The sequence below is a fragment of the Octopus sinensis genome, linkage group LG10 (assembly GCF_006345805.1).
Source record: "Octopus sinensis linkage group LG10, ASM634580v1, whole genome shotgun sequence".
In the NCBI taxonomy this organism is placed as follows: domain Eukaryota; kingdom Metazoa; phylum Mollusca; class Cephalopoda; order Octopoda; family Octopodidae; genus Octopus; species Octopus sinensis.
In genome coordinates, this window is record NC_043006.1 from 13,366,951 (window position 1) to 13,378,971 (window position 12,021).

The 12,021-nt window shown below is 39.6% G+C and overlaps 1 protein-coding gene across 1 annotated transcript in view; it reads right to left on the reverse strand.

Moving 5' to 3' along the window:
- Positions 1 to 12,021, reverse strand: part of LOC115216560 (sodium-coupled monocarboxylate transporter 2-like) — a 56,307-nt gene that overhangs the window by 9,514 nt on the left and 34,772 nt on the right. The window contains 3 exon segments of the mRNA XM_029786025.2: positions 3,499 to 3,599; positions 6,108 to 6,289; positions 9,672 to 9,758. Coding sequence (XP_029641885.1) covers positions 3,499 to 3,599; positions 6,108 to 6,289; positions 9,672 to 9,758 — 370 coding nt within the window.

A 12,021-nucleotide genomic window follows, 5' to 3' on the forward strand; every position in this document is an offset into this window, starting at 1 on the left:
GGTATTTGAACTAAGAACGCAAATAGCCGGAAGAAGCGCTGTTTATAATTTTTCCGTCTCGCTAACGATTCTGCCAGAGTCTAATACATGCTGAAGACCTGAAGTTTTGCGATTATATCGCCCCCACTTCTTAGGACAGTGGAGGCACATGGCTTAGTGGTTAGAGCAGCGGACACGCGGTCGCGGGATCGTGGGTTCGAATCCCAGACCGGGCGATGTGTGTGCTTATGAGCGAAACACCTAAGCTCCACGCGGCTCCAGCAGAAGGTAATGGCGAACTTCTGCTGACTCTTTCGCCACAACTTTCTCTCACTCTTTCCTCCTTGCATCTTGCAACTCACCGGCGTCCCGTCCAGGTGGGGAACCTATACGCCAAGGAAACCAGGAGACCGGCCCTTATGAGCTAGGCATGGCTCGAGAAGGAACAAACTACTTAGTACGCAAATAGTCGGACATAACATCGCCGAACACTTTGTCCAGCGTGCTAACGATTCTGCTTGCTCGCTGCCTAAATGATAATGCTTTCAAATTTTTGCACAAGGCCTGCAATTTTGAGGGTAGTGTAAGTCGATTACATCGAACCCAGTACTCAACTGGAACTTATATTATTGACTCCTAAAAGGACGAAAGCAAAGTCGACCTTGGCAGAATTTGAACTCAGAACGTAAAGAGCCGGACAAAATGCTGTCAAGTATTTTGTCCAGTGTGCTAGCGATTCTGCCAGCTCGCTACCTAAATAAAAATGATAGCAACATCAACAGGCGGGGGAGTGACTGTGTGGTAAGTAGCTTGCTTACGAACTACATGGTTCAAGGTTTAGTCCCACTGCGTGGCACTTAAGGCAAGTGGTTTTTTACTATAACCTCGGGCCAACCAAAGCCTTGTGAGTGGATTTGGCAGACGGAAACTAAAAGAAGCCCGTCGTATATATGTATATGTATATATATATATATATATAATATATATATATGTGTGTGTGTGTGTGTGTGTGTATGATTGTGTGTCTGCGTTTGTCCCCCAACATCGCTTGACAACCGATGCTGGTGTGTTTACGTTCCCGTCACTTAGCGGTTCGGCAAATAAGACCGATAGAATAAGTACTAGGCTTACAAAGAATAAGTCCTGAGGTCGATTTGCTCGACTAAATGCGGTGCTCCAGCATGGCCACAGTCAAATGACTGAAACAAGTAAAAGAGTAACAGCAATGATAATTCTTTCCAATTTTGGCTCAAAGCCAGCAATTTTAGAGGAGGATATAAGTCGATTACATCGATCTCAGTAGGTGATCGGTGCTTTATTTTAGGGAATTGATGAACGGCTTGGCTGATTTCGACGGTATTTGAACTCAGAACGTAGAGAACTAGAAGAAACGACGCTAAGCATTTTGCCTGACTCTCAAACAATTCTGTCATTTACTGCAAGCCCACAGACTCCCAGTTTGATCTCAGCTTCTGCTCCCCTCACCTTACACACCGCCTACGACCCATTTCCTACTTTTCGGTTTAAAAGACCGGCAGAGTAAGTACCAGGCTTAAAACAAAAATAGGTACTGGGGTCGATTTGTTCGACTAAGACCCATCAAGGCGGTGGTCCAGCATTGCGCAATCCAAGGCGGCGAGCTGGCAGAATCGTTAGAACGCCAGGCGAAATACTTAGCGGTATTTCGTCTGCCGCTACGTTCTGAGTTCAAATTCCGCCGAGGTCGACTTTGCCTTTCATCCTTTCGGGGTCGATAAATTAAGTACCAGTTACGCACTGGGGTCGATGTAATCGACTTAATCCGTTTGTCTGTCCTTGTTTGTCTTTTCTGTGTTTAGCCCATGTGGGTAGTAAAGAAATAGGTATTTTGTCTGCCGCTACGTTCTGAGTTTCAAATTCCGCCGAGGTCGACTTTGCCTTTCATTCTTTCAGGGTCGATAAATAAAGTACCAGTTTACGCACAGTTCTGTAGCGACAACCCTGACTTTGAGACATAGTCTTACCTCATGGCTCACCAACGTTGAACTCATTACTCAACATCACACACGCTATCACGTTCAAACAGCATACAAACATGCGCGCGCACACGTTCTTCCTTCCTACTTCTCACACACTGTCAACCACCCTTCCATTACAGTCCCCTGCGTTTCCCATCTTCACACTTATAGCAGCAAATGTATATAACACATCTACACTTTCCAACACCTGATGCTTTTGTCACCTCTGTTCCTCTTGATACCTCTATTCAGCATAACACGCATAACATCCTCTTTTACATACACGCACAAATTGAAAACAGCAGACAGGCACACTCGTACACGCTCATTTATGCACACATACGGTACACACACACGCGATAGCTTCATACACACTCGTGCCCTTGTAAACTCACACATATATCTGCTAGCCTCATACACAGACACACACACACAGAGGACAGGGACATGCACACTCCACACACACATATACACACACTCGCATAAACACACTTAATATTCACCCACACAATAGTTTCATACACACACACAAGTATGCACACACACAAGTATGCACACACACACAAGTATGCACACACATATGTCTGATAGCTGCATACACAGACACGTATGCACACATACACGCAATATACACGCACACAATAGCTTCACACACACGCGCACATTTACACACACATAAGTTCGATAGCCTCATACACACATAAAGAGAAAACATGTACACACAAGACACATGCATACACTAACACACAGAGTATAGCTGCACACATTTGCTTCATATACAGACACGCACGTCCTTATACACATATGTCACGTTCATAGTTATGCCCTCCACCACTCACGCCTCTAGCAACCTCTTCCTCATCCGGTCATTTCAGCATGCGATGACCGTCAAAATGGGACATGTTCTTTTCTCTCTATATTTTTTCTCTCCTCGTCTATTCTTTCTGGAGACGTGCGTATGCTCCAAACGTAAAAGACTTTTCCTTCTATTTTCCTGAACACAAACTTAATACATTGTTTGTTTCACCTCGTCTGCATGTTCCTTATTATTTTTGCACCATATATGTGTGTGCCAATGTATATGTGCGTGCGTGTGTGTGCGTGTGTGTATGTGTGTTTGTCTGTATGTATGTGTGTACGTATATGCGTACATACATACACATGCATACATATATACAAATGTGTATGTGAGTCTCTCTCTCTCTCTCTCTCTCTCTCTTCTCTCTCTCTCTCTCCCTCTCTGCAAAGCAGTAGTTGAATTATTGATTGTATCTTCGAAGACTGGAACTGCAATTCGTCTACAACAGGTTGGCACCAGCTTCATCTTTGTTTTTCTTCTTTGTTTTGTTTCTTTTTTTTTAAAGAAAGCAACGTAGCATCACCTGCCATGATGTATGCTAAATTGAATAATATTTACTTCAACAAATTTTTCCAAAACTAACGCATAAGCGCTTTAAAAAACTGCTATAGTAATTTTCTTAATAAGCTGTTTACTGCGTTTGAAGATGTCACTTGCTATTACCTGTTAGTAGACTTACAACTAATCCTATAGTTACACAGCCAATGATACCAAGAGATGAATACCAAAGATATGAGAGTTTATACATCTTTTGGATTCCTGCTCTGAAATAAATAAAAAAAATTAGACATTTAGCGTGATAGTCAAATGTAAACATATAAATGAATATTTGTTTGGAAATATAGAAAAAAAAAGAAGAAATAAGTCATCGTAGGATTCAATCTATTTTTTCAGCCTATTTCATAATTCAGACTCACAAAGTGTGCGGTGCTAGAATGGTGAAATTACAATTTCTTAATATAAGAACGGAATAGTAAATATATTTTATATTAATGTACCAAATGTTATTGATATCTATAAGTTTTTATGTTAAAACATTTGAAAGTGAGATATCAAGAAATATATTTGTTTACGTGATAAACAATTGTTGGCATTTATTTGGTTGCATAAGGCAACCGAGTTGGCAGAAACGTTAGCACGCCGGGCGAAATGCTTAGCGGTATTTCGTCTGCCGTTACGTTCTGAGTTCAAATTCCGCCGAGGTCGACTTTGCCTTTCATCCTTTCGGGGTCGATAAATTAAGTACCAAGTTACGCACTGGGGTCGATATAATCGACTTAATCCGTTTGTATGTCCTTGTTTGTCCTCTCTGTGTTTAGCCCCTTGTGGGTAGTAAAAAAATAGGTATTTCGTCTGCCGCTACGTTCTGAGTTCAAATTCCGCCGAGGTCGACTTTGCCTTTCATCCTTTCGGGGGTCGCTAAATTAAGTACCAGTTACGCACTGGGGTCGATGTAACCGACTTAATCCCTTTGTCTGTCCTTGTTTGTCCCCTCTGTGTTTAGCCCCTTGTGGGTAGTAAAGAAATAGGAATCGTTAGCACACCGGGCTAAATGCTTAACCACGTTTCGTCCAGCTTTACATTCTGAGTTCAAATTCCGCCGAGGTTGTTTTGTTTTCATCCTTCGGGGTCGATAAAATAAGTACTAGTTCAGAATTGGGCTCCATGTAATCGAATTACTCCTCTCCCGAAATTGCCGGTTTTGTGCCAAAATTTGAAACCATCAACTTGTTTACATTTGATACCTCCATCAGCAGACTTCTTGGAATCTCACTATTTTTCTTTTCGGTCTTCTTTGTTTTTTTTTGCCTCCGCCTGATAATCTAAGTGTTGTTTGATAATAAAATGTATATTTAAGAATGTAGACATTCTAAAAAGGTTATTGACGTTTGGTTGTGTTTAGGTGGGAATAATGACTCGTTCTTTTTTGTATTCGTTAGTCAATGGAGGGAGGAAAAAAAGCAGCCTTGACATTTTCAGGCTCTCCTCTACTAGCGAGTTTGGATATGAGCGAGCTGGGTGGCGCTTGTACTGGGAAGTCTAGACAAGAAGAATTTTCAAAGGCTTGAAATATGAGAATAATGATTAAGCAAAACATTTAATGTGAGATAAGTGAGGAGTGAAAAGACTGAGTGTACGTGCAAGAGGATACGTGAAGGCACATGGCCTAGTGGTTAGAGCAGCGGACTTGCGGTCGAGGGATCGCGGGTTCGAATCTCAGACCGGGCAATGTGTGTGTTTATGAGCGAAACACCTAAGCTCCACGCGGCTCCGGCAGAAGGTAATGGCGAACTTCTGCTGACTCTTTTGCTGCCACAACTTTCTCTCACTCTTTCCTCCTGCATCTTGCAGCTCACCTGTGACGGACCGGCGTCCCGTCCAGGTGGAGAACCTATACGCCAAGGAACCGGGAACAAACAAGAGGATACATAGCTAGTTATATCAGAGGAGCCGTGTTAATAGCTATAGACACAATGTTTCTGTAAGCCAGCGATAGTAGTGTAGATGAATCACTGTTGAATATCTTTCCTTTCCATGTGAACTACGATATGCACTTGAATGACAGAAGTAGCGTCCACGTAGGTAACTAATGCTCCAATATAATCTTTGCTTAGAGTCGGTGGAAAAGTCGAAGCTGATCAGAGGTAAGGTAGTTTATAGCCCTAAAATATTAAGCGTAATTAAGGGGTAGACATGAGACTGTGTAGGCCAAATATTAAGTAAAAACATTGAAGATTTTCTTTGTCTGTCGCTCATGGTGTAATGAGGATGTATCATTATGGCATGGTGTCAGAAGTTTTCACACATTGTATGAGTAAAGGAATCTAAGAGGAATCCTGATGTGTGTATGGTACAAATTTGGTAGTTTGTGGGATTTTTGCAATAGTTCTGTTAACAAACTCTTTGAAGGATTCCCTGAAGTTATTAAATTCCCTTAAAATATTTGGCTTCACTTAGGAGTTTACGAGGGTGAGTGTGAGAGAGGTTACAAGCTATGGTGGTTGTATTAGACTTGATCGCTCCGAGACAAGAATGGCAGGCATATGTGCAAAATGCTGCGAGGCAGGATCGAACTAGTGTTCGGATAATTATGAAATAAACTTCTTAATTACAATATGAGCTGAAGCATCCACACAACAGAAATAGTAGCCAAATCTGCCTTAAATCTCATTCTATCATCTCTAAGATCATGGCTGGAACGGCTTTAGATCATAGATTTACTGGATCTAAACTGTAATAACAACGATACTGCTTGTATTTCATATACGTACGGTTCTTCAATCAAATGTGAGTCATCAAAGGTTTCATTGAAGTAACCAGCGGCCATTAAATCTGAAATATTGCATTTGTCGATTGGAAACGGTAGAGGGGATTTGTGAGAGTCATTCATGTATGATCCAATGCTAATCCACAGTGGAAGGATAATTCCCAAGGTTCCACCAGCTACAGCACCCTACGAAAGAAAAGCAGCATTAAGATCAAGATTATACGATCGTGTTTAAAACAACAGTTTGTCAAAGAAAACAACGTAACCGTTATAGAAGTCGATTCAACCCATCCGTGACTACCTCTAGTTCTATGACACAAGCATCTTGTTTCAAACTGATCTAAGAATTTTCGCTTTTACTCTTTTACTTGTTTCAGTCATTTGACTGCGGCCATACTGGAGCACCACCTTTAGTCGAGCAAATCGACCCCAGGACTTATTCATTGTATGCCTAGTACTTATTCTATAGGTTTCTTTTGCAGAACCGCTAAGTTACAGGGACGTAAACACACCAGCATTGGTTGTCAAGCAATGTTGAGGGGACAAACACAGACACACACACGCGCGCGTATATATATATATATATATATATAATATATATATATATATATGTGTATATATATATATATTATATATATATATATATATATATATATATATATATATATATATATATATGTATGTATGTATGTATATATATATATATATACATCTATACGACGGGCTTCTTTCAGTTTCCGTCTACCAAATCCACTCACAAGGCTTTGGTGGGCCCGAGGCTATAATAGAAGACACTTGCCCAAGGTGACACGCAGGGGGACTGAACCCGGAACCATGTGGTTGGTAAGCAAGCTACTTACCACACAGCCACTCCTGCGCCTATCTATAAAAAAATTATGTTAATTTATGTTTCAAACAGTCACTTAATAATGGCAAAGTTATTTTGCTACGTTATTCGTTATTTTCAAAATTAATAAAGGTAATGGCAGAATTTTTCAACAGAAATATAACGGAAGGGTTAATAATAGTTAAGTTATTTTTACTAAATTCTCTATCGTTTCCAAAATTAATCGAAATAAAGACAGAGTATTTCATCAGAAATCTGGTAACAAAGAGGGGCTAAACAAGGACAGACAAAGGGATTAAGTCGGTTATATCAACCCCAGTGCGTAACTGGTACTTAACTTAATCGACCCCGAAAGGATGAAAGGCAAAGTCGACTTCGGCGGAATTTGAACTCAGAACGTAGCGGCAGACGAAATACCGCCAAGCATTTCGTCTGGCGTTCTAACGATTCTGCCAGCTCGCCGCCTTGGATTGCGCAATGCTGGGCCACCGCCTTGATGGGTCTTAGTCGAACAAATCGACCCCAGTACCTATTTTTGTTTTAAGCCTGGTACTTACTCTGGCGGTCTTTTAAACCGAAACGCTATTACAGGGACGTAAACAACCCAACACCGGTTTTCAAGAGGTAATGGAATCAAACACAGACACACACATACATGCATACACACACAGAAATGTGTGTGTGTGTGTATACACCCTGATTATTTCAGTTTCTGTCCACGAAATCTACTCACAGGGATTTAGTTGGCCTGGGGCTACAGTAAAAGATAGCCTGGAGCTACAGTAAAAGGTGCCACACAGTGGGACTGAACCCGGGACTATGTAGTTGGGATTCAAACTTCTTACCAACACAACGCCACCTCTTTTCCTCATGTTGTATTGGCACCAAGATATTTGATAAAAGTTTAATTACATCCGTTATTGAGCGTATGCCATATTTTGTGATATTACCCATAGTAGCCAAAATATACTTCCGAAGTTGCCTTTGACATGACGGTATTTAATATTTAAGTTCAAATACATTAGGCAATCTTAAATAAAATACACTAACTCTAACTAAATTGTTAGATCTTCTTATCAGAAAAGCAGAAGCAGTCATTAAGAGAAAAATGAATCTTTTATTTTCAGTGAAAAAATCCGGTTAGTATTTTTTTAAAACCAGTGATGGAGTGTTCTTGGTGTTTTAATCTGACTTGTGATTATAGTCGAGATATTAGGATTATATATTTTAAGGAAAAAATAATGCTTTTCGAGATGCTTAGCAAAACACTTGTGGGGGTGCCATCCTTTTTTTTATTTTCGTTTAGGAGACATTTTACGTTTTATCCAACAATAACCGATTTAAATAAACGGTTATTGTTGGATCTTGTTTTGCCTTGTCTGGGGCCCTCAACTCCTTAGGGACCCTGCCGTGACATACAACGTGACTTTGAACAATAATTTACTTGGTGGAACCCTTCTATTTCTAGGTCGATTTCTTCCAGAAAGGCGAGCGATTTTTTTTTCGGCTGATTTCTTCCAGAAGAGAAAGCAGAGAAACGAAAAGAAAGAACGAGAGAAAGAGAAGTATTGACCTCCGTATAGGACTGGGACTCTAATTATCGACCCCGGAAGAGTAAAAGAGGAAATTGATTTCGATTGGATTTGAACTCAGAATATAGAGAATCGGGGTGATGGGTACGGAGCCATCTATCTGATGCTCTAACGACTCCGTCAATCGGAAACAGACTTACAGAAGTGAAAGATAACTAAACAAAACAGCGAATAAGGGAACGCAATAACCACCAGTTAGAAATACTACTTAAATTTGCTATCTGCAATTCGGTTTTTGTGTCTGTCTTCATCTATGGATGGATGTTGTGTAATGACCGGACGAGTTCGATCGCGAATACAAGCGATCAAAATGGAGTTCCTTCGAAGGGTCTCTGAAGTAACGTTACTCGACATGAGTGCGTAGCCCGGAGATGACAGAGTCTCTTTGAGACTCTATTTCTCAGCCGTTAATTCTCCCCCAAAACTATCGCAGCTCCGGTACTTCGGACACATGGTTAAAATGCAGCAGGAAAAATCGGAATACAAACTGAGCCAGCAAGCAGAGACTTAGAGGAAGACCACAAGTGAGATGGCCGGATCAAAACCACAATCTCAGTTGCTCACGCTTGGGAATCTAGCAGGAGAGGTTAATGGTGTTCTGTTTTTTTTTTCTGATAGGACCCTATGGATAAGATACCTGAGGACTCTACGACCATGACCTTCCCAGGAATAGTTGGAAGCGAAAATGGATGGACTGACTTTTTAACATTGCAAGACAACGAATACAAAAGTATAATTGGTAAATTAAATTTTAATAGAAGTCCTTATATAATAATTGAAGCGTGGAAGGTGTTTATAAGCCATTTAAGAAACACACAAAAACCGTTAGATTCACTTCAACATTTAAATTTAATTTGTCAAAATATTTTCGTCGCCTTTGTCAATGAACAGGTCGCGGTGTCAAAGCGACGAAAATATTTTGACAAATTAAATTTAAATGTTGAAGTGAATCGAACGGTTTTTGTGTGTTTCTTAAATGGCTTATAAACACCTTCCACGCTACAATTGTTTTCGTTCCAGCACACGATCTCTGATCAGGTCACTTGCTATGCAGGTACATCTCCGTAAATCCTTATATAATGTCTTGTTAAAATGTCTACATGAAAATAAAAATATAAGGATCACCTACCTTCCAAGTGGCCCATGGAAATATTGATCCCAGTATAAACAGCCCGGTCATGGGCCCTCCTGATGCACCTGTGAAGCTTAGAGAAGCCTGTAAGGGAAGGAAAAGATCATTAAATATTACATTACACCTGTATTTCATTCAAGTTATTACAAGATCTTACTGGTTTTCGCATTTGCAAATATAGTTACAGTCCAGACAGTTCTTGAAAACCTTACTTTCGATAGAATGGTTTCTAACAAAGGTACAACGAAGGAGCGTGGTTTTGTGGTAAGGATGAACGGTTCATGGTCATAATATCGTGGAATCGATTCCTGAGCCAGAAATCGATCCCACTACCTTGAACCATGTGCTTCATTTCACATTGCTCTTAAATGTTATGCTGGATCAAGAGTGGAAAATATGAGAGGTTGTCTGTGTCCGCTACTTACAGTCATGGCCAAAAGTTTGGAACGTTTTTTTTAAATTAAAATTGTTATGCCCAGTTACAATTCGATCCAAATATACACAACGTGTATATTTGAGCATTTAATATAAATATTCTAATTTTCAGACCTATGTTCCAAACCTTTGGTCAACTCATAATATATTACAAATGAAATATATCTTTGGGCATTATAAAAATACTAATTTTCAGATTTTTGTTCCAAACTTTTAGCCTCGACTGTAGATATGTTTCTTTATTAGCCACACAGGGCTGAACACAAAGGGGACAGATTACAAAGTAGAGCTTTTCTTTTTGGAGAGAAAAAAATAAAAAATAAAAAGGGGGTAGGTTTCAATCAAAAGGGATTGTAAAAAAAATTTTTTTAAACGGTTAATAGGGATCGTGTATCACAGAAATGTCATGATATAAAGAGTAAAGGGAGAAGCAGGCAGAGATGCGAAGCAACTCGCGAGAACATAGTTCATACGACCAAGTCATAATCGCTTGCGAGTGACGGCTGTGGTCTTCACATATTGAGAAGGCCATACACGTTCGGGGAAGAACAGTCAATCATAACTAAAATACTTGACCGGCACTTATTTTATCGACCTCCAGAGTGATGAAAAGCTGAGATAAACTTGAGTAAAACTCAAATTGAAGACTTAAAGAGTTGTAGTTACATTACGAAAGGTAATAGTTATGTGGTTAAGAAGTTCGCTCGGTAACTGCGCAGTTTCTGGTTCAAATCTACAGCGTAGGTTTCGAAACTTCGCTCAGTATCTTCTAACACGACCTCGGATAAGGTTACTCATTTATAGCTGAGCAGAATGGAGCAAAGGAGAAATGAAGTGTATTGCTTAAGAACACAACGCACCATCCGATTCAGGAATCGAAACCATGACCTTGTGATCGTAAGTGCAACACCCTAACCACTATGTCACGTGCCTTCACAGATACATATTAGCCATTTAGAATCACACAGAAATTGTTAACACATCAAATAAATGATTAATTGAAGTTAACAGGTTTTTTTGTGTTTTTTTTTTAATGGCTACCATGTGTCTTTCGCGCTGAAGTTGATTTTAGAAATATTTTTATTTTCATTAATCCTGAAAGTAGTTTAAATCCTAAATCGCTTCATCCGGACGTTTTTGGGGCTTTTCTTGCTTTCTTTTTTTTTGTTTTTGTTATATTTTTCTTTAATTCCCAATCCTTCTTGAAGGTTTTATTCCCTCGTTTAAGAAAGGTATTCCGCGTTAACAAGCTTTTGTTAAATATTAAAGAATGGAATTAAAGAACCGAATAATTCGACATTTCGAAATATTTATAATGAATATTAATGATGCAGTTCTTTTCCGTTTATTTTTTCATGATGCTAACCATAATATCAGAATTTAGATTTTTAAAAAATTGTTATCGAATGACTGGTGAGAGAAAAAGTAATGCAGTACGATCGTTTCATGCATCTCCATTTAATTGAACAATGCAATCATTACATCAATTTAAATGCAGCTGAGGTTTGCTCTGCAATTTAATCGATGTAATGATTGCATTTTTCAGTTAAATGGAATTGCTTGAAACGATCGTACTGCATTGCCTCTGGATATTCTTTTCACTTCAACAGAATGTTGCATTAGAAAAATCTAGGAATCTTTTCATTTATGCTGATTTAAATATAAATAATTGATTACGTGGTACAGCTAAGTTAATTAAGGAGCAGGCCTTGAAAATCACCACATAAAAACGTAGAGGTTATTATAATTGTTGTCGCCATAGTTTGAGGTGTACTTTTGGAGCTCTGTAGGTTTATGACTAGTTCACTTGTTTAGGAATTACAACCGTGTTTCGCGGTCTGCTACCACAACAGCTCCTTTATAGGATCCAGTTAGCTCAAGACATCATCAGGAGGAACCACATCCGGTTTCG